The sequence below is a fragment of the Danio rerio genome, chromosome 17, assembly GCF_049306965.1.
Source record: "Danio rerio strain Tuebingen ecotype United States chromosome 17, GRCz12tu, whole genome shotgun sequence".
Taxonomy (NCBI): domain Eukaryota; kingdom Metazoa; phylum Chordata; class Actinopteri; order Cypriniformes; family Danionidae; genus Danio; species Danio rerio.
Genome location: NC_133192.1, coordinates 1,593,831 through 1,618,502, shown reverse-complemented (window position 1 = coordinate 1,618,502; position 24,672 = coordinate 1,593,831). Strand labels below are relative to the sequence as shown.

The window sequence follows — 24,672 nt, the reverse complement described above, 5'->3', positions numbered from 1 at the left end:
GAGCAGATAAGAAGCAGCAAAGCCAGAAGTCACTTTGTAAGCAAACATCAGAGCTTTGAATTTGATGTGAGCAGCAACTGGCAGCCAGTGCAAACGTATGAGCAGTGGAGTGACATGTGCTCTTTTAGGTTCATTGAAGACCACTCGTGCTGCTGCGTTCTGAAGCAGCTGAAGAGGCTTGATAGAGTTAGCTGGAAGCCCGGCTAGTAGAGAGTTGCAGTAATCCATTCTGGAGAGAACAAGAGCTTGAACAAGGAGTTGAGCTGCATGTTCAGATAGGAAGGGTCGGACCTTTCTGATGTTATAGAGTGAGAATCTGCAAGATCGAGCAGTTCTAGAGATGTGGTCAGAGAAGTTTAGTTGGTCATCAATCGTTACTCCAAGGCTTTTCACCATTTTGGATGCAGTAATGGTTGCCCCGTCCATCTGGATTGAAAAGTTATGATGTAGAGTCGGGTTGGCAGAAACTTCAAGCATTTCTGTTTTCACGAGGTTCAGCTGAAGATGATGATCTTTCATCCAGTGTGAAATATCCAACAGGCAGGCTGAGATGCGAGCCGGAACCAAGGGATCATCAGGGTGAAAGGAAAGGTATAGCTGGGTATCATCAGCATAGCAGTGGTGGGAGAATCCATGTCTCTGGTTGACTGATCCCAAAGATGTCGTGTAGATGGAGAAGAGAAGTGGCCCAAGAACAAAGCCCTGTGGTACCCCAGTGTTTAGATGCTGTAGGTTGGACACCTCTGCCCTCCAAGACACCCTGAATGACCTGTCAGAGAGGTAGGATCTGAACCACTGATTAACCGTGCCTGCAACGCCCAGTGACTCAAGCGTAGATAGCAGGATCTGGTGGTTTACAGTGTCAAAAGCAGCTGACAAATCCAGCAAGATGAGGACTGATAATTTAGAGTCTATGCCAACACAACATTACTGGTCTGCAGAAGCACTTCTCTAGCATGTATCTGCTCCGCAGGCGCCACAGCCACACACCTCTTCCTCTGGCTTTGCACTAAAAGCGGGTTGATTTTTAGCATCTGATGACTCGATGCACTACAGTAAACATTCTAAGCACACCGATGTGAGCAGATCACATCAGTGTTACTGTTCACGTCAAAGGCTTAAAAGTGTATTTTTTTCTCTTTTATTATTCGGTTTACCTCCGTGTCCCTCTAGAAGGAAGTCTGCGTACTACTAGTGGTACACATACCACAGTTTAAGATCCACTACTATAGTACATCGGATCATATATTATACTATTTTCAACACATAAAGCATACTGTACTATTAAATATAGTGAACTGTAATACTGTAGTAACTTTAGTTTTTACTACAGTAAACTGTGGTGTAAATGTATCAGGTAATTTGTTTATATTACTATAGTTCTTTAGTTGCCATAGCAGCTATAGATTTACCAAACAGAATCGGATCAATTAATAACTTTCACATCAAGCGGCAACCTCCCGCTCTCCCCCGTGAAGCCAATACTGAAGTAACTGAAACTGCAATTCATCAACTGGCCTTCGGGGGCTGGCTCCAGGAACTCCAGATGTTCATTGACTGCAATGATAAATTGGCCATTTTTGAAGCTGATAAAAACATGTTTACAGCCTGGTACAAATGAGGGATTTGGAGAAAAAGCTACAGTAATATTACCCTTCATGACAACTGTGAGGGGGTGAATTTTTCTCATCTGTTCCGTTTATACTAAGTTATATTAAGTCTGCCTGATTGAGGACGTGGCCACTTCACTGACAGCTAGGTCCTGCTGCTTGTCATGTTATTCTGGCTGATTAGCCACTAAGCTCGGCATATACATCATATCACATTTTGTTTTATGTGGCTTTACAGTCAATTACTTTTGGAATCATTTCCTGCAATTATCAGATACTAAAGCATGCTGTGTGCACTTAATTGTGCTTACAAGCCATTCACGTGGCCTCCATTTCTGGTGAGTGAAATTCATTCATTCATTTCTTTTCTTTTCAGCTTAGTCCCTTTATTATTCTGGGGTTGCCACAGCGGAATGAACCGCCAACTTATCCAACATATGTTTACACCGCGGATGCCCTTCCAGCTGCAACCCATCTTTGGGAAACATCCATACACTCTCATTCACACACATACACTACGGGCAATTTAGCTTACCCAGTTCACCTGTACCGCATGTGTTTGGACTGTGGGGGAAACCGGAGCACGCAGAGGAAAGCCACAGGAACGCAGGGAGAGCATGCAAACTCCACACAGAAACGCCAACTGAGCCAGCCGAGACTTGAATTGATTGATTAGCTGTAGGCTGTAGTACTGTAGTACTGTACACTCATTTGAAGTGTTGTCATACAGTGTTCTGCTTGAGTTTATCAATAGTCTTGCATTTACTAACACAGACTATATCTGAAGTGTTTGGATGTAAATCACGTTTTCCTCCTGTAGAAAAGCATCATAACGGCAATGTTTAGTGGCTCAATGTGTTACAGCAGTGTTTTTAAAAGTCTAAACACTTTATTGATAATAGTGTTCAACCAAGCACATGTGGTCAGACACAAATGAGTCGCAGGCAATGAAGTATTAAGCGTTTCTCCCAAAGAAAAGTCTGTCTAAGCAAAATGCTAGCAGGCGTCTGTAACTCCGCTCACGCTCCGCCTCTTTGCCCTTGTTTAGTCACCCTTGATCGGTGCGATGATGCTTGAACAAAATGGCAACAGTTGGCCAAGCCTACTTGTGGCTTTTTTCGTGCTCTTCAAAAACCTATGGGTGACGTCACGGAATAAACAGATTTTCGATTGAGGGCGAGGCAGTGGCGCAGTAGGTAGTGCTGTCGCCTCACAGCAAGAAGGTCGCTGGATCGAACCTCGGCTCACTTGGTGTTTCTGTGTGGAGTTTGCATGTTCTCCCTGCCTTCGCGTGGGTTTCCTCCGGGTGCTCTGGTTTCCCCCACAGTCCAAAGACATGCGGTACAGGTGAATTGGGTAGGCTAAATTGTCCGTAGTGTGTGTGAATGTGTGTGTGGATGTTTCCCAGAGATGGGTTGCGGCTGGAAGGGCATCCGCTGCGTAAAAACTTGCTGGATAAGTTGGTGGTTCATTCCGCTGTGGCAACCCCAAATTAATAAATGAACTAAGCTGACAAGAAAATGAATAAATGAATGATTTTCGATTGGTCAGAATTAATGTGTGAAAAATGCCAATGGAACTCCTTCGAATAAGCAAACCGGCAGACACAAAATGTTGCTTTTGACGATGGAGGGACGACTGCGCTGGCTGATTGTACTCCTGGTCATATAGTTTGTATACATCACTTTAGACAAACTATTCATATCGAGAATGAAGAGCGGCTGCAGCTGGAAAACAATCTTTTAATGCATTGCAAATGGTGAAGGCATCCTCTTCAGGAAGGTCGTGGTACTCTTTTTTTTTAGACTGGAATGCGATCACTACTTTCACACCTGCACAAATGAACCACACCAAGAGGTAAAACGAACTCTAGTGCGAATCAATCGAACTAAATAAGGTAGATGTGAAGACCCTCTAAAGAATTGCCACAACAGATCAATCGCTATAGCTGTTGCTACCATAGCAACTATAGAATCACCACAACAGAATCATATCAATTCCTATATGTGTTGTGTTACCATAGCAACTATAAAATCACTACAACCAAATTAGATCAATTGCTAAAGCTGCTGTGTTACAATAGCAACTATAGAATTAACACAACCAAATCAGATCAATTGCTATATTGTTGTGTTACCATAGCAACTGTAGAATCACCACAACTGAATCAGATTAATCGATATAGCTGCTGTGTTACCATAGCAACTATAGAATTAACACAACCGAATCAGATCAATTGCTATATTGTTGTGTTACCATAGCAACTATAGAATTAGCTACAGAATCAGATCAACTGCTATAGCTGCTGTGTTACCATAGCAACTATAGAATTACAGCTGAATCAGATCAATTGCTATAGTTGTTGTGTTACCATATCAACTGTAGAATCACCACAACCGAATCAGATCAGTTGCTACAGTTGTTGTGTTACCATAGCAACTGTAGAATCCCCACAACCAAATCTGATCAGTTGCTACAGTTGTTGTTACCATAGCAACTGTAGAATTGCCACAACAGATCAATTACTATAGTTGTTGTTACCATAGCAACTATAGAATTACCACAACCGAATCAGATCAGTTGCTACAGTTGTTGTGTTACCATAGCATAGCAACAATAGAATTGCTTTTAGAATATGCTGTACATTTGTTTACTGGGAACATGAATGCATTTCAGAGCTTGTTTTTAAGACACTTGGTGACGTGTGTGTGTGTGTGTGTGTGTGTGTGTGTGTGTGTGTGTGTGTGTGTGTGTGTGTGTGTGTGTGTGTGTGTGTGTGTGTGTGTGTGTGTGTGTGTGTGTGTGCGTGTGTGTGCGTGCGTGTGCATGTGTGTGCGTGTGCGTGTGTGCTCTTCAGATGAGATAAGCTGAGGATGTGAGAGTTGAGCTCCAGCTACTCTTAAGATGTGAGAGGAGACCTGCTGTCAGTGCACACACACACATCGCCAGACATACACAGCTACACACAACATCAACTCTGCTCATAAACATACACACACACATCAACATCTTCACTCATCAACACACTTATACACACAAACATATTGTCAGTCCTGCTAATCAACACACACACATCCACCCACCAACATCTCTGCTCATCCACACACACACACACACACACACACACACACACACACACACACACACACACACAAACACACACAAACACAGAGAGAGAAATACATAAATACACACACATATTCCCGCTTTCTCTAACACACATACACACTCAGCACATACAAATAAACACAGACACACGCACACACAGATGTACACAAACTAACTGCTCTGCTCACCAGCACATCCACTCACATAAACACAGACATATCGTCAGCGCTGCTCATCAACACACACACACACACCATCAGCTCTGCTCATCAACACACACGTACACACCTGCACACACACACTCACAGACATAACCTCTGACCTCTCTTGTGATGACGCTGAGGGTCAAGTTTCCACCTCGATGTCAAAGGTCATGGGGTCAGAGAGCACAGTGGCCTGTTCTAGAGAAATGACAGAGGACTGATGTCTCCCTCTAATCTGGGTTATTCTAGTTAACCCACATTACATTGAACTTCTCACGGCTTCAAATACAACAAACATCAGCAAAAAGAAAAGAAGACACCATAGTTTATTAATAAAACATTAAATCAAAGACGAGTTCTTTAAGTCATCTAAAAACATTCTGTTGCTTGACAGAAAAGAAAGAGACATATTAAAAGCCGATCTGACATTTAATTTAAAATGATTTATTTTTATATTTTATTTGTGCAGGAACACAATGCACATGACAAAATACTATATATTAGTAATTTTTTAGCTAAAATATACTGTATATATTATAGTATTTACAACTATTGGTTAATGAATGCTACAGCATAGTGTAGTATTACCTATAGCCAACTGATAGACTGTAGTATACTTTAGTTTTTACTACAGTAAGCTGTGGTGTATTGTAGTACCCTATAGTTGAAAACGACAGTAATGACTCGTTTGTTTACATTACTATAGTTGTCGTCTTACAATAGCAACTGTAGAATCACCACAACAGACCAATTACTATAGCTGTCGTCTTAGCATAGCAACTGTAGAATCACCACAACAGAAAAATTACTGTAGTTGTTGTGTTACCATAGCAAGTGCAGAATCACCACAACAGAACAATTACTGTAGTTGATGCATTACCATAGCAACTGTAGAATCACCACAACAGATCAATTACGATAGCTGTCGTCTTACCATAGCAACCACAGAATTGGTTGAATTGTAGAATTACCACAACAGAAATATTACTGTAGTTGTGTTACCATAGCAACTGTAGAATCACCACAACAGAACAATTACTGTAGTTGTTGCGTTACCATAGCAACTGTAGAATCACCACAACAGAACAATTACTGTAGTTGTTGTGTTACCATAGCAACTGTAGAATCACCACAACAGAAAAATTACTATAGTTGTTGTGTTACCATAGCAACTGTAGAATCACCACAACAGAGCAATTACTATAGTTGTTGTATTGCCATAGCAACGGCAGTATCACCACAACAGATCAGTTACTATAGTTGTTGTGTTACCATAGCAACTGTAGAATCACCACAACAGATCAGTTACTATAGTTGTTGTGTTACCATAGCTACTGTAGAATCACCACAACAGATCAATTACTATAGTTGTTGTGTTACCATAGCAACTGTAGAATCACCACAACAGAGCAATTACAATAGTTGTTGTGTTGCCATAGCAACGGCAGTATCACCACAACAGATCAATTACTATAGTTGTTGTGTTACCATAGCAACCGTAGAAACCCCACAGCAGATCAGTTGCTGTAGTTGTGTTACCATAGCTACTGTAGAATCACCACAACAGATCAATTACTGTAGTTGTTGTGTTACCATAGTAACTGTAGAATCACCACAACAGATCAGTTACTATAGTTGTTGTGTTACCATAGCAACTGTAGAATCACCACAACAGATCAATTACTATAGTTGTTGTGTTGCCATAGCAACTGTAGAATCACCACAAGAGATCAATCACTATAGCTGTCGTGTTACCATAGCAACTGTAGAATAACCACAACAGATCAATCACTATAGCTGTCGTGTTACCATAGCAACTGTAGAATCACCACAACAGAACAATTACTGTAGTTGTTGCGTTACCATAGCAACTGTAGAATCACCACAACAGAAAAATTACTATAGTTGTTGTGTTACCATAGCAACTGTAGAATCACCACAACAGATCAACTACTATAGTTGTTGTGTTGCCATAGCAACTGTAGAATCACCACAACAGATCAATCACTATAGCTGTCGTGTTACCATAGCAACTGTAGAATCACCACAACAGATCAATCACTATAGCTGTCGTGTTACCATAGCAACTGTAGAATCACCACAACAGAGCAACTTAAGTGCTTTTTTACTGTATGGTTAAAAACATTATAATATATGCAGAAACTGTGTTAAATTAACATTGTTATTTACTGAGAGCTGTAGTTATGGCATATTTAGCACAATAAATGAACACATAAATGAATTCCTAACTGTTCCTCCAGACAGATTTTACAGAATCGGAACTTTTTCTCATGGAGGAGCGGAAAGAAAAACATTGGAGAATCACAGGAGGACCATTCCGGTGCCTCATGAATCAAACGCTGATAGATGGATGTTTTGGAAACACACTTCACTTGACATGCACGATATTCACGTCATCGTTCATTCATCACGACCCATCCGTGTTCCCATGCACATCACACTCTGGGAAGAGACTTTATACTTAATTTTTTTTGCATTACCTTTACAACAAGAATACCAATTTAGAATAGAACCCATTTGTTCAGACTATAATGAGCACAACCTAAAAATAGAGCATCAAAATTTACTAAACCAGGAATAACATGTAAATAAATTAAAGAAATGCATAAAAAACTATAAGAACAGCACACCAAAAATAGGATATTTGCATTAAACAATACAAATCCAAGAAAGAAGTTAACTTCAGGGCTTTATTTTCAAACACTTGTATAATGTATTCTCCGCATTCCACCACTGAGTAAAGTCGGGTTGAGATTTAATTGCGGGAAAAGATTTCAACAATAAACATGGAAAATAACTTTTTATCTAACTATATTTATATATTTTCTCTATGTAACCGAAGACCTGTGGAAACTCGTTCCCACCACTAAATTACAAATAAAAAACGTTATCATAGCACACAAGCTGCTGCTGATGTGACTATAAAAGTGATTTGATTTGATTATTTTGACTTTTTTTCTCAGAATTGTGGGTTTATGACTTGCATTTCTGACTTAATAACTCGCAATTTTGAGTTTACATCTCACAATTCTGAGGAAAAAAGTCAGAATTGAGTTTGTATCAGGCAATTCTGAGATCAAAAGTGTCAATAACCTTTTTAGTTTTTTTTTCAGAGGTGGGAAACACCCGTCCATACAAGGTAGAGTTTTACAGTTAAAAAGAACTAGATATTTGTTTGAAAACGTAAATAAAATGTTAAAATATATTTTATTTTTAACTTATTTTATTTAAGCTGGATATTTTTATTTTTCATTTTTATTGTATAAAAGTATAAATCCAAAGTGAACTTGAAATAAAGAAATTGCGATTATATTACAGAACGAAATATTATAATAAACTCATAAACAGAAAACATACAAATAATACAAATATTAATTCCCACTATTTACAAAAATGACAATAGTATGTTCTCTCCGTCGTAATTTTCAGACCAATTGAAAGTCACAGACAAAGAGAATTACACAAAGTACAATTAAATAAATAAATAAGTAAACAAGCAAGCAAACAAACAAACAACTAAATGAAAGTGCAGTGTGATTAAATGCAACACATTTCTAAGCAGGAGACTGCAATCTGAAGACATCTGTGTTTCTGCTCTGTCCTAGCTGTCTGTGATTGGACGAGCTCCACGTCAATCATCAGTGGGGGGCGTGGCTTTGTCATCTCTTTAGCTGTACGCGTGTTGGAGACTCAGTTTGAGTGTCAGTGGCTCAATGACAAACAGAGCCGACCATCATCATCTTCATCATCATCCTCATCATTGTAATCATCATCGCAGACTGGAGTGTGAAGTTTGAGCAGTTTTTACTTTATTTAGGACTGATCTGAGACTCCTGAAGTCCGTCATGAAGTGTCACCAGAGTTTGCTGTGCGTCTTCTGCGTCTTGTGTTTCTGTTTGTGCGCTCGGGCACTCGCGGCTCGGGAATGCGCCCCGTGCGCGCTCCGCTCTTGTCCGCCGGTCAGCCCCCTCGGGTGCGGTTCTGGCCGGGTTCTGCTGTGGGACCCGTGCGGGTGTTGTGAGCAGTGTTCGCGGCTGGAGCTGGAGCTGTGCGGGGGTCCGGACTGGACTCTAGGCTCCTGCGGATCAGGACTGTCCTGCACCGCGCTCAACCGAAGCGGAGCGGCGCGCGCACCTGAGACAGGTGTATGTAGAGGTCAGTCAACTTACTAAACCAATCAATGATGATTATAAAGAGCTGCTGCTTTGCACTTTATTAAAAAACACTGTAGTGTTTTTGGATTATACTCTAGTAAAGTACTATACAGCTGCTATTATAGTAATGGATGATGCTCAACGCATGATTATGAAGAAAGACATGCAGTTTTTTTCCATTTTCTGGAAAAATACTGTAGTGTTTGACTTATACTTAACTACTTTAATTGATATATGCAGAAAGAAACTCAATGCATGATTGTAAAGCTGAAAAGAACAGCTGGTTTTGTGTTAAATGGGATTATACTATAGTATAAGTCAAAAACACTATAGTATTACTGTAGTAAAGTACTTACATGATTGTGAAGACCTGCTGTTTTGTTCATTTTATGAAAAATACTGTGGTGTTTGACTTATACTTAAGTACTTGTACATATAAAAGAATAAAATACAAAAGAAACTCAATGCATGATTATAATCTGAAAAGACCAGCTGTTTTTTTTTTTTTTTGCATTTTATTGATTATTATATAGTGTTTTTGAGTTATACTCTAATAAAGTATTTTCATTAATATAAACAGTTGCAATTATAGTGATGAAAACAATCAATGCGTGATTGTAAAGCTGAAAAGGTCATCTGTTTTTGTGTTTTATGCAAAAAGACTATAGTATATTTTAAAAACACTGTAGTATTACTTTAGTAAAGTACTTTAATAAATACAGTTATCGTTATAATAATGAAACACTCGATTTATGAATATAAAATCAGCTGATTTTGCATTTTATGAAAAAAATACTGTAGTATTTTTGAACGATACTATAGTAAAGTTCTTGGATTAATATATACAGTTGCTATTATATTAATGAATAACGCTCAATGCATGATTATGAAGACCTGCAGATTTTTGCATTGTAACGTTAAATACTATAGTAATGCTATAGTGTTTTGAATCATACTGTAGGAAGTTACAGTTGCTTTAGTAAGAAACTCAATGCATGATTATGACGCTGGAAAAATAATCCGTTTTTACATTTTACAGGAAAATGCTATAGTATATTTTAAAAACACGACAGTATTACTGTTGCAACAAATTAATACAGTTGCTATCATAGTAATGAAAACACTCAGCACATGATTACACTACTTAAAACACCATCTGTGTTTATTTTATGGAAAATACTATAGTAATACTATGGTGTTTTTGAATCGATATATAGAGGATTAATTGTTGCATTTTTTTATTGAAAAGTAATATAGTGTTTTTGAATTATACAATAGTAAAGTTCTTAAATTAATACAGTGTATGCAGAAAGAAACTCAATGCATGAAAAGACCAGCTGTTTTTGCATGTAAATTACTATAGTGTTTTTGAATTATACTATAGTGAATTAATATATACATGTGCTGTAATAGTTATGAATGACACTCAATGCATGATAAAAATGCTTTAAAAATCATCTGTTTTTTGCATTTATGAAAAAATACTACTGTATAGTAAAGCCATAGTGTTATTGAATTATACTATAGTAAAGTGCTTGAAGTACTTGTATAGAAATAAACTCATTGCATGATTAAAATGTGGAAAAGACCATCTATTTTTGTATTTTATTGGAAAATACTATAGTATGAGTCAGAAACACTATTGTTTTACTGTAGTAAAGTACTTGAGTTTATATACAGTTGCTGTTATAGTCATGAAAACACTCACAGCTGTTATAGATAAATACTATAGTAATACTATAGTGTTCTTGAATTATACTTAATTAAATCAGTTGATTTAATAATGAGTCATGCTCAGTGCATGATTATAGAGACCCGCTGTTTTTGCATTTTATGGAAAAATACTGTAGTAATACTATAGTGTTTAGAAAGTACAGTATACTGTAGTAAAGTACTTGAGTTAATATATACAGTTGCTATTATGACACTCAGTGAATGATTATAAAGCTGGAAGCACCGTCTATGTTGTCTGCAGAAGGTCATGCTTGTGCATGCATGCTTGTGAAAAGAGAATACTATATTATTGCACTGGTATGTGCTATTACCATAGTAGCAGTTCCAAAATGAGATAGGATTGCTAAAGTAAACGTATTGCAATTTGATTTTTCATGCAGTTTTTTGGTACTTTTAATTAGTGTAGACATTTTTTGCATTTATTTTGGTTCCCCGTTTTGGTTTATAATATCCACAAAATTCAAATTTCACCCTTAATTCATTACTGTATTTGTATTTTGTCCACTTGCAATTTGCATTAGGTGCTCCTGACCTTAAATATAAATATAATCTTTCCTACAGATATTTTTTGCGCCTAGTTTGATTCCCCGTTTTGGTTTATAATATCCACAAATTGATTTGCTTGCTCCAATTAAATGATTTTGATGCTGTTGTGGAGGCCATCTGCTGATATTTGTCTCCTGATGGAGTTCAGTGTCCCGAGATCGGCTCTGTGATGTCATATTGGGCTGTTGTCCAATAGTAGAGTGAATATAGTAGAAAGTAGGGAACTCCGGAAACAATTTAACACATTTATTGTAATAATGTATGTGTTTCGGCTTACAAGCCTTTCTTTAGGGCACAAAATAACATCCCACCCATCACATATGAAATGCATTAGCATTTATTTTGTTTAATTCAAATTTCACCCTTAATTCATTACTGTATTTGTATTTTGTCCACTTGCAATTTGCATTAGGTGCTCCTGACCTTAAATATAAAGCTAATCTTTCCTACGGATATTTTTTTGCACCTAGTTTGATTCCCCGTTTTGGTTAATAATATCCACAAAAGGTTTGCTTGCTATATTTAAATGATTTGTCTCCTGATGGAGTTCAGTGTCCTGTGATTGGCTCTGGGATGTGATATTGGGCTCCTGTCCAATAGTAGAGTAAAGGCAGGGTCATAATGGCAGACGGCGCTGGACTTTCTCCAGGTCTGGACTCTTGGATTGAGTGAAAGCAGAGGATCCGGAGCTCAATTACTCCCCGTCTTCATCCTCCTCCTGTGGGGTCTGTGTTTTGCCCTGCGGGATTGTGCTCTTGATTGGGTTCTGTTTACGAGCGCCGTGTTGTGGGTTAATCCTGTAACCCCTTCACAAATGACTCAAATCAGTTTGTTAGTGAGTGAATGACTCCCAAAATCAGCACATCTGTTACGACGGCAGCCAGAATGGAGGAAAAAGGCATTTTTAGTCATGCACTGCAAAAACTGTCTTGTTTCTAGTTCAAATATCTAAAAACTCTTAAATCAAGAAGCATTTTCTAGACAAGAAAAACACATTGTCTTGTTTTCAGAAATAAGGAGTCACAATGAAGTGAGTTTTGCCTTAAAACAAGCAAAATAAAACCCCAATGGGTAAGAAACAGAATCTCTTCAAAAGGAAAAACAAGATTATATCACTTACCCCATTGGTACATTAGTTTGCTTGTTTTAAGGAAAACAAATATTAATTTTGACATATGTTATTTCTTAAAACAAGACAATATTTTTTGCTTTTTTAGAAAAAGCTTCTTGATTAAGAATTGTTAGATATTTTGACCAGAAACAAGACAAAAAATCTAAGAAAGAAAAGCATTTTTGGCAATTTGCTACAGCTCCTTAAAGGAACAGTTTACCCTTTTTTATGAGTTCACTTCTGTTCAACACTAAACAATATTCTGAAGAATCCTGGAAAAAGAAACATCCAAAGTAGAACAAAAGATTACTATGGAAGTCAAGGCCTGATTTTTTCCCAACATTCTTCTGTGTCTTCATATGTTTTACAGTAGAAACTCAGGTTTGGGTCAAATGACTAAATGTTGAAGTAATTTTTATTTTTGGGTGAACTGTCCCTTTAAGAGGGGACACATACAGTTTATTATATGTATATTCATTCATTCATTCATTTATTCATTCATTCATTTTTCTTCGGCTTAATCCCTTATTTATCAGGAGTTGCCACAGCAGACTAAACCACCAACTATTCCAACATATGTTTTACACAGCGGATGCCCTTCCAGCTGCAGTCCAATACTGGGAAACGCACATACACTCTCAAACGCCAGCTGGGGCTCAAACCAGCGACCTTCTCTCTGTGAGGCCACAATGCTAACCACTGAGCCACTGTGTCGCCCTATATTCATTATATAATTATATAATTTATTATATTATTCATTGTATAGTCATATATATATATGACTATACAATGAATATATAGAATACAATATATATATATATATATATATATATATATATATATATATATATATATATATATATATATATATATATATATATATATTAGGGGTGTCAAAATTAATTGTTTCTTCTGTGCACCGCGATGCATACGCGGACAATTCGGTATCGATTCAGTAATAGATTCAGTAATTATTATGTACTGACGTCATTTATCTTCTATGCGCTCTGTCGTGAGCGCCGGTATTTACAACACTCAGCCAACTCAGGGCCGGCCCGTGGCTTAGGCACCATAGGCAAATGCTAAGGGCGCTGTTTATCCAGTGGGGCGCCAGAAATGAGCGCGCTTCAGTTGGTTTTGTTTTCAATTTTGCTGACACACATTCAGTTATAGACGGCAATAACTCAAAACACTCTTACCCTAAAAAGATCTAAAGTGTGTTTCCTACAGAAAGACAAAGCTTGTTATGTTTCACAGCTGTCTTTCTTTTTTTTTCGCTCGACATTACGAGCACTGCTCCGTTTAAGCCCTCGCAGTCTGCGTTTACTTTAGCCGGCAGAGCTCGCGCTGAGAGGAGCTCTCAGTAAGCGACCGTCGGAAAAGTGCTAATTTTTTTTATTTTATTTTTTTCGTTTTTCTGCTCTGCTCAGCGCGATCTCTCCCTGTTGCAAGAGCTTAAGTGTGTGTGTGTTTGTGTGTGTGTGTGCGCGTGTGTGTGTTTGTGTGTTTGATGCTGTCTATGTTTGTGGATGTGTTTGAATGAGAGACAGTGTGGTGCTGTGTGTCTGTGTGTTTATACAGACAGCTTGTTATAGCCTCCCCCTAAAATATAACACTGTATATGGAAAGCATCGTCAATGCACCGTGATGCACCGAGATATCGAATTGAACCGAATCGAAGCCATGATAATCGTAACCCAACCGAACCGTGAGACCAGTATAGGTTCACACCTCTAATATATATATATATATATACATACAGTTGAAGTCAGAATTATTCGTCCCCCTTGGAATTTTGTCTTTTTTTTTATATTTCCTAAATGATGTTTAACAGATTGAGGAAATGTTCACAGTATGTCTGATAATATTTTTTCTTCTGGAGAAAGTCTCATTTGTTTTATTTCGGCTAGAATAAAAGCTGTTTTTAATTTTTAAAACCCATTTTTAAGTCAATATTATTAGCCGCTTTAAGCTGTATTTGTTTTCGATAATCTACAGAACAAACCATCATTATACAATAACTTTCATAATTACCCTAACCTGCCTAGTTTCCCTAATTACCCTAGTGAAGCCTTTAAATGTCACTTTAAGCTGTATAGAAGTGTCTTGAAGAATATCTAGTCTAATATTATTTACTGTCATCATGACAAAGAGAAAATAAATCAGTTATTAGAGATGAGTTATTAACACTATCATGATTAGAAATGTGCTGAAGAAATCTGCTCTCCGTTAAACAGAAATTGGGGGGTGGGGGGTTGAAAATAAACAGGGCGAATAATTCAGGGGGGATAATAATTATGACTTCATTACAACAGTTTTTCTATTGCAAACATTTACTTAAAGGCTGTTTTAAAAAGAACTATTATAGAATTTAAATGTAAAATATCTCTAAAGCATGATTTTACTATTAATTATTGCAATGATACGTTTGGTACTAATGGTACATTTTCACTTTCACACAGATAACGCCAGTCCTGTTTTAAATCTGTCGCTATCCGCTTGTTAAGTCATGACGTATCGGTGACGTTGGGAATATTGTTTCCAGGACCAAGCCACTACTCATTTGAATTAAGAAAATATTCATTTATGACCACTTTTTAGTCATATCACACATTAAAGTCAATTTTATATAAAATCACAGTACACAACAGTCTCTGTCCTTGCTGCATCACAAATACCAAAATTTTAACAATTTATAAAAAATGAATCACTGTCTGGCCATCAAATATTAGGCATGGATATATATATATATATATATATATATATATATATATATATATATATATATATATATATATATATATTAGTGCTGTCAATCGATTAAAAAAATGAACTAATTAATCGCACCTTTTTTTTAAATTAATCGGGATTAATCGCATTTAAAATACTGAAACTTGTAAGTTTGCCTATTTAAATGTAAAATTAATGTAAACGCAAGAAAAAAATATTTAAATTCAAAATATAATTGTTTAATAGAATTTTTGTTTAACTTGTAACACAGATTTCTTCATGTAAACAACAAACCCACAATAAACCATCAAGATCCTGGCTTGACAGCCATATTTATTACAGAAATTAAAACACAGGCATGTTAATGACATTTAAATTTAAAAACAATCAATGCCAATAAAGAAAACATCCATGTTGGATTCTAAGTGGACTGCAAAAGAAATGCCAAAATACAGGAATTGCAGATATGGAAAATGAAAAATTATAATAATAAACTATAGAATACAAACTGTTGCACTCATTGTAAAGTTTTATTGCTGTGAGTTGAGAACATTAATTATAGAGTAGAAACAATTTTGCTTTATCCTCCTTTACATTCATCCAGTTGCTAAGACTAGGAGTATCTCGCAAGTGCACAGAGACTCCCAAATGCCCGCAAATGAATGATAATTTCTTGGAAACCGGTCGTTAAATACGTTGCACACCCTTCTCACCCCTACTCAGATACGTCGCTCACTCCACCCCTGACACAGACACACACACAACGCGCTGCAGACGTTTTGGCCCCAACGGCCTTCCATACTGGAGCGACTCCCCTCAGATTCAACACGCATGATCACGTTCATCAAATTTGCTAAGCGTCCTAAACTAAGCGTGCTAAAGTATTACTGTATTTTACAAGGATTCTGACACAACAACGCGAAGCATACGCTTTCATTGCGTTTAATGAGGAAACAAGCTAAACTTGGAGGGCTCATGCTGAAAGGCAGAGTCTTTGACAGCTCACGACTTCACCAGACGTTCTGAGTACATTTACATAAGACACCAATACTCCGATTTTAATATGATTAAGATAATACTCTTATTAAAATTCCACCGTGTAGCCTTAAAAGGAACCTTACCTTAAAGGAACACCGAGTCATGAAATGCGGAGGATTTTCTTTCTGTTCGCCATGCGGTATCAACTTACAACAGAAGTCGAAAGTTAAAAATGAAACACCACAAATTTCATGAAACTCTGGATAACTTGTGATGCAACTAATTGTTTTATACTGGAACTTGCCTTCAAAAAGTGCTTCCTTGGTCTTATCCACATTTATTGCATGTTGAACACACGTCCACCACAACAGGAAGTAAAAAAACCTGCGCTAATTTTTTTAAACGTGTTAATTATTTAAAATTAATCGCATGCGTTAACGCGTTAATTTTGACAGCGCTAATATATATATTATATAGACAGCGCTATATATATATAGTGATTTTCGAAAGTATTACATCACTTTGTAAGCATTTATTATTAGCATTTGTTGAGTCTCCCCATACAGTTTATTATAGCACTTGAACACGGAAGTTGCTTCGCGTGACGTCACACTTAACAAGTGGATGGTGACCAAGCGGCAACCTCCCGCTCTCCCTCAGGAAGCCAATACGGAAGTAACTAAAACTGCAATTCATCTGAAATTCCACTAGTCCGGGCCGCTCCTGGCTCCAAAACAGAGCAAATTTCAATTGAGCCCACTGTTAGAATGGCCAACTTTACAGCAGAATAAAGGTGTTTACAGCCTGCTACAAAAAAGATTTGGGTTAATACAGCTAATATTACCCTTTATGACAACTGTGAGGGGGTGAATATTTTTATAACTCATCCGTTTCCTTTATATTAATTTATATTAAGTTTGCATAATTAAGGGAGTGGCCACTTGAGTGACAGTTAGGTCTCGCTGGTCGCCGTCACGTCACCTGAACTCGGCATATTTATCGTATTTCTGTGTTGTTTTATGTGGCTTTACACAGTCGACTGCCTTTTGGACTTGTTTCCTACAATTATTAGATGGCATGGCATGCTGAGTGCACTTAATTGTGCTCACAAACCATTCACGTGGCCTCCGTTTCCTATGTGAGTAAAGTTATATACTTATATACCATCTCTATACATGTATTTGTTTTATTTAAGATCATTTATCGTTTATGTTTATATTTAGAGCTGTAATGCACTCCAGAATCTGTCAGATTGATTAGCTGTAGGCTCTAGATCAGTCATCTGAAGTGTTGACATACAGTGTTATGCTGGATTTTATCAAAAGTCTTACAGTAACTAACACAGACTATATCTGAAGTGTTTGGAAGTAATTCGCGTTTTCCTCCTGTTTAAAAACGTCATAAGAACAATGTTTAGTGGCTCAGTGTATTACAGCAGTGTTTTTAAAAGTCTAAACACTTTATTGATATAGTATACAACCAAGCACAAGCGGTTAGAATACAAACGAGTCGCAAGTGATAAAGTATTAAGCATTTCTCCCAAACTAAAGTGTGACTGAACCAGGTCCAAGCTAAATGCTAGCAGGTGTCTGTAGCTCCGCCCACTCTCCGCCTCTTTGCCCTTGTTTGGTATCCCGCCGTGGGTGTGATGACGCGTGACCAAAATGGCGATGGTTGGCCGCGCCTACTTGTGGCTTCTTTTGCGCTCTTCAGAAACCTATGGGTGACGTCACGAATACTACGTCCATATATTTTACAGTCTATGATGGTGACACACAGCTGTCTGTAGCTCCGCCCTCTTCTGAAAAGAGCCCAATCTCATTTTAATTTAAAGCGAAAGTCACCAAAAAGCCACAATTAGGGTCAGTTTCAGAGAATTATAAAGCATTATTTCAGCTGAAACTTCTCTACAACACTAGAGACAGCAGAGAGCATTTTACATTTAATATAAAGGGGCAGATTAGGTCCCCTTTTAAATGAACTCAGTATTTTGGAGAATAGTATATTATATATAGTATAGTAGAAAACTTTGTATTGTCATATTTAGTTAGTGATGCACATTTTATAATACTGTCATATTTAGTTCAGTTCAACAACTGTTGCACGTTTAATTTGCACATTTTCAACATCTCTACAGAAGACAATAGCCTCATTATTCAGCTCGGATCTGGTTCTCTTCTGTTCATTTCTCCAGTGTGCTTAGTGGAAATAAATGTGAACGTGATAGGAGCATTACAAAAATATGAGTTTAATTAAAGACTGTCCTTTTCTAGCAGCTGATTAATTAGCATCTCATTAGCATAGTGATACATTATTCATGATTGCCATCATTAATTACTCCTTCCCTGCCATTAGCAAATAAGTTAATGAGGCTATTTATATTCAGACATGGCTGAGGGCGGACTGAAGATGTGAGAAGAGTCTGAATATTCAAAATCAGTCTTTTTTGGGGGGGGGGATTCATCAGTTTGCATTGTTCTCATCTGCATTTCTGTAAATGGGATGTTTCCACATTCCACATTAAGCCTTTCTAGATTTATAAAACATTCCTAATTCTTAAAATAGTTGTGATCATCAAAAACATTATCTGAGGAAATATACTCGAAGATTTGTTAAAGAATGCCATGTTATTACAAGATAAAAGTGAAAAAAAAACTGGAATTACAATTGCATTGTGTCTAAAAAACAGCATTTATTGGCTTTTTGGACAAAAACAATGATACTTTTCAGCAGTTTTTGGCTTGTTTTTTGTTTTACACTGTAGTAATAAATATAAATGTACAATAATAATAATAATAATAATAGGCTGCATGGTGGCGCAGTGAGTAGCACGTTCACCTTACAGCAAGAAGGTCTCTGGTTCAAGTCCCGGCTGGGCCAGTTGGCGTTTCTGTGTGGAGTTTGCATGTTCTCCCCGTGTTGGTGTGGGTGTGCTTCGGTTTCCCTCAAACACATGCGCTATAGGTGAATTGGACAGGCTAAATTGTTCGTAGTTTATATGTGTGAATGAGAGTGTATCCCAGTAATGGGTTGCAGCTGGAAGGGCATCCGCTGCGTAAAACATGTGCTGGATAAGTTGCCGGTTTATTCCCCGTGTGAACCCCAGATTAATAAAGGTACTAAGCTGAAAAGAAAATGAATGAATAGTAATATTAATAATGCACAATAATAGTATATGCACAGTAATAATAAATGTAAATGTATAAACAAAGCATGCAGATATGCAAATAAGCAGGGTAGGGGAAATATCAATACAAAGTGGTATCGTGATTTATTTTTTATTTTTTTTGTACTATTTGTTGAATGAATTGACCATCATGTTTGATGTCATGTAATGATGTTCATCCAAGTTTTTGAGAGCTGGCAAAGACCACACACTCTAAAAAATGTCGGGTTGTTTTAATTTATTGTTGGGTCAAATTTGGAGAAAACAAACATGGGTTACATTTATTTTCAGTTCAATTTATGTTCCTTCTTAACCCAATGGTTGGGTTAGAGCTGCAGGGTTCTGGCTGAAATGAGAATCGCTATTTTTTATTTTTTTTTGCCTACAATAAAGATCAAGATTTTCTCCGGATTCTGTAGATGTAAAGGTTAATATGAGTGCGCTATTATTATTGTTATACTCAAACATGTGGTAAAACAGCAATAGGCTTTGTGTAGCTGTACTATTAGTTAAAATGCTAAATGTTGTATAGAGTTGGAATGGTGGACTTAAACAGACTTTAGATGTGTCCCGGTCATTAATGCTGATGATAATTCTGATGTTGAGTTATTGTGTTTGAGACGTATGCTCACAATCTGTCATTTTCTGCCTAAAATCTGTCACTGACGTGATTTTGGTGAATACAGAAGACTGGGCGGGTATTTTTGCATTTCGGTGGGTTTTGGATACTTTTTGTGCTGGAATCAGTCAGTTACATCTGGCAACACTGTGTGCGCTTTCGGTTTCATTTTCACTGCTAAGAGCGGTTCACTTCCCGCATGGCTCCTAAACCATCCCTCTGTGCCACAAACTGAATGTTATTTACGTCTTTATTACCTGTTATTTACAGTCTCTGCAGGTTCTGTTCTCTACAGTAGACTTCATTCAGAGGCGCCCGCCCTCTCTCTGGTGACAGCTGACGGTCAGCAGCTCACGTCACATGTGATTTTGCGGTCGCAAATACATTACATGAAGACAGAAATGACATTTTGGGGATGAATTATATCTTATAAATACAGCATGTGACTCAACACCATTTGGAGGTGTCCACGTTGCTAAACGATGCATGTAAAACAATGTGAAGACTTGTGCGCCACCATTGCTTCTCCTGAAATTGAAAATATGATTGACAGATTCATAGAAATGCTGGATTAAGATCGTCTAGGGGGTCAAATAGAGTTTGCAAACTTTTTACAATTAATTGTGCAGCTCTAGGTTGGGTTTGTTCATTTTTGACCCAATGTTGGGTTAAAACAGCTCAGCATTTTTCAAAGTGGACAGTATTTGGTTATTGTAATGAAGTTTACGGCACTTTGGCCGCCGGGAAGAAGGAGGCGGAGAACCGACGCAGGTTTAAAATATTTATTAATAACAATGACGGCAGTTCCTCACAGAGACTGCCGTCTAAACCAAAACAAACTGAAAGCAAAAGTAAAATAAGTCCGGGCCCGATCCTCTCTCGGCTTCCTCTGCCATCGGTCCTCCTTTTATAGTCCAGAGCTCCTTCCGTGGGATCCGAGGCAGGTGCGCACCGCAGGTGTATCCACTTACGCGGTGGCCTCACCCCGTTCCCACGGCTCCTGGCCACGCCCCCTCACCACATACCCCCATCTCCCATCACAGGCCGGGGGCACCCCGTGGCTATGCATACTCCGGGAGGGGGGGGGTTTGGCGCCACAGCACCCGCGAGACCTATATGAGACGGGCCGAGAGAAAAGGAGATGGAAAAAAAGGAGGAAAGACAGAGTAGACCGAGAAAGGGGAGAGAGGAAAAAAATAAATAAAAAATTGGGGTTCGGTTCTCCAGACACGCTGCCACTCGGTCCTCCACCAGCTGAGAGATGCGACGACGTGCTGGGAGCCCTGTGGAGGAATCTATCCACCCGTCCGTCTTCTGGCGTCCGGCGGCGGTTCTCCTGGCTGGCTGGCGGCATTTCTGGTCTCCTGCTCCGCTCCCGCTTCGGTGGACGGATGCAGGCTCTGGCATCATGGCGGATCGCGGCGACTCCCCCGGGTTCTGTGGTATGGCTCCCTTCAGCACTTTCCCTTCCGGTGGTGAGCCCCGCGTCCCCTGCTCCTTCCCATGCTGGGAGACGGCAGCAGGCAGATCCTTTCCTCGCCAGCCTCAGGCCGCCCCGGCACTCTGGGCAGACGGACGGGTTTCTCCCCCACTCGGGTTAACTCCCAAACACTCGCCCCCTCTCTCAGCGGCGAGGGCATCTGGACAACGCGTCCCTCCTTCTCCCGGGCTTCGGCACCACTGTAATGAAGTTTAAGGCCCTTTGGCCGCCGGGAAGAAGGAGGCAGAGAACCGACGGAGCTTTAAAATGATTTATTAATAACAGTGTTGGCAGCTCCTCACGGAGGCTGCCGTCTAAACCAAAACAAACGGACAGCAGCTCCTCACGGAGACTGCCGTCAAACTGAAAGCAAAAGTAAAATATGTCAGGGCTCGATCCTCTCTCGACTTCCTCTGCCCTCGTTCCTCCTTTTATGGTCCAGAGCTCCTTCCGTGGGATCTGAGGCAGGTGCGCACCGCAGGTGTATCCACTTACGCAGTGGCCTCACTCCGTTCCCACGGCTCTTGGCCACGCCCCCTCGCCACAGTTATGTCCTAACTTTTTCACACAATTGTGCATAAAACATTTAAGGTCATTCCCATGCACTCTACAAAGTGCTGGGTTGTTTTAACCCACAGTTTTAATCCAGCAGTTGGATTAAAATATGAGATTTAAATGTAACTAAAAACATGTATATATTTCCCTAATGCAAGGGTGTCCAAACTCGGTGCTGGAGGGCCGGTCTCCTGCAGATTTTAGCTCCAACTTCCCTCAACACACCTGCACGGATGTTTCTAGAAAGCTTAGTTAGAGCTTGATTAGCCAGCCCAGGTGTGTCTGATTGGGGTTGAAACTAAAGGACACCAGCATAACCGGTGCAAAACCGCATACTTCCATACTACATAGTACTCTGAAATCAGTGTGCGAGCAGAGTAGTGTATTCAAAAATTTGTATGCGAGAAGTACCCGGATGACATACTACTTCTGGTGAGATTCTGGAGTGTGCATCCCATGCATGATGCGTTATTCCATGATGCCCCGCGAGAGAATTCATGAATGAAAGTGAAGCGACTAAACCCAGTTAAACTGACGCAGGTAGGTCACGAGACTATGACAAAATGGCGGATGTAGCGCGTCCAAATTCCATTCATACTTTTCACATTCATACTGTATAGAATGCACTTTTCTAACGGCAGAGTAGTACGTTTAAACTAAGATGCAATACCTACTGAGTAGTAGCCGGTTTCAGGCGCAGCTCAAGGAACAGAGTTGGCCACCCCTGGTTTAATTATTCATTTATTCATTTTCTTGTCTGCTTAGTCCCTTTATTAATCCAGAGTCACCACAGTGGAATGAACCGCCAACTTATCCAGCAAGATTTTATGCAGCGGATGCCCTTCCAGCCGCAACCCATCTTTGGGAAACATCCACACACATATTCACACACACACTCATGCTGGGTTGTTACAATGTTTAGTGTGTGCATTGCAGGTGATATATTGCTGAACTGTAACATAATTGGACACCTCTACATCATCATACAGGCAGTTAAAGGTCCAGTAAAATGAAAGTTTTTTAGATGTTGGTGTCATTATGTTAGTTTTAAGGACATCTGTAAGCTAGTGTGCAATAAAACAGACATCATTGGTGTTTATAAGATGTAAACCTTATATAAATATTCAGTATGTTTGCTTCACCCTAAATGGATCAATGATGTCACCTCCTACTTTTTCTCATCAAATCTTGACCAATCAAATGCTCTCTAGTGTCTGACATGCTCCACCCCCTTCAAGACACTTCTCATTTGCTTTTCTCAACCTTTCTCACAAGCAGAGCTGTAATAAAAACAAACCGCTATTGGCTGTTTTTTAAGGGGTGGAGCTACTCTATGCCCCGCCATCTCCTGATTTTTCAGTTAAAATTTTGTCAAACACTGAATAAAAAAAATGCACATTTCAAAGCACTTCACATGACCTTAAGGGGTTAAATCAACAACCGGCCATGTCTACATTTTCCCTTACATGACAAGCTGTATAATGACTGTTTTCAGACAGGTTTCCCAATTACTGGTTCAGTATTACTGGACGTTTAGTCTCGACTATCAGCAGTCTTAAAGCCTTCCTCTCAGGATGCCAAGACAAAATGTCCTTCTGTTAGTCTTTTTAGACAGATTAAACATCAGCTTGACCTGAAACAATTATAAGATAATCTACAACACTGAGAAGGACAGACGATGTTTGCATTTCCTCCTCATGTTTACACTGCTTATCAGAAGGATTCCAAACATTTCTTAGACATTAGTTTACATTAAAAAATAATAGAATTTACATAATATCCAGAAGATCGCTGATAATACCATGGTGATTTTGGTGCTTAATACACTAATAAATGCTCAATGCTTTTGTACTCTGAAGGCGAGTTTGTGTTTGTTTGTTTTAGCAAGATAAGTGATAAACTTCAGCACATAAACTGATAAAATGCACATTAACATTATTGCAGTTGATAAATATTGCACACTATTATGCAGACTTTTATATACAGAGTTATATTCAGTGTTTCCAAGAAAAAGTTGGGGGGAAAAAAAGTCGAGCAGCTTATATGGGTTTTTGGAAAAATATCTTATTTGCAGATTGTAAAGTAGCTGTCCTTTAATGTAAGCAGTCTGAAAAGTTGCTCATCAATTAAGTGCATGATAAATATAGATATATTGATAAATATAAATATGTATATTAATAAATATATTGTGTTTAAAAAAAAAAGAGCAGACTCCGCATCACATGAGTGAGTCATTATATTTGTGAATCATTTGTCTGCCTACAGATTTTAAGTACTAAATTGAATTTTCTTTTTTTTTTCGGCTTAGTCCCTTTAATAACCTGGGGTCGCCACAGCAGAATGAACCGCCAACTTATCCAGCATACGTTTTACACAGCGGATGCCCTTCCAGCTGCAACCCAATACTGGGGAACACCCATACACTCTCATTCACACACATACACTACAGACAATTTTAGCTTACCCAATTCACCTGCACCGCATGTGTGTGGACTTGGGGGGGGGGGGGGGGGGGGGGGGGGTGGGGGACCGGAGCACCCAGAGGAAACCCACACCAACACAGTGAGAACATGCAAACTCCACACAGACTAACCCAGCCAAGACTCAAACCACTGATCTTCTTGCTGTGAGGCGACAACACTACCTACTGCATAAAC

General features: G+C 38.7%; 1 protein-coding gene across 4 annotated transcripts in view; it reads left to right on the top strand.

The window, feature by feature from the left end:
* Positions 1-8,634: 8,634 nt before the first annotated feature.
* Positions 8,635-24,672, top strand: part of LOC141378483 (cysteine-rich motor neuron 1 protein-like) — a 92,333-nt gene continuing 76,295 nt past the window's right edge. For all 4 annotated transcript variants that reach the window (XM_073927969.1, XM_073927967.1, XM_073927968.1 and 1 more), the window contains exon 1: positions 8,635-9,097. In XM_073927969.1, the coding sequence (XP_073784070.1) occupies positions 8,788-9,097 (310 nt within the window). In that variant the 5' untranslated portion in view covers positions 8,635-8,787. The remainder of the gene's footprint in view (positions 9,098-24,672) is intronic.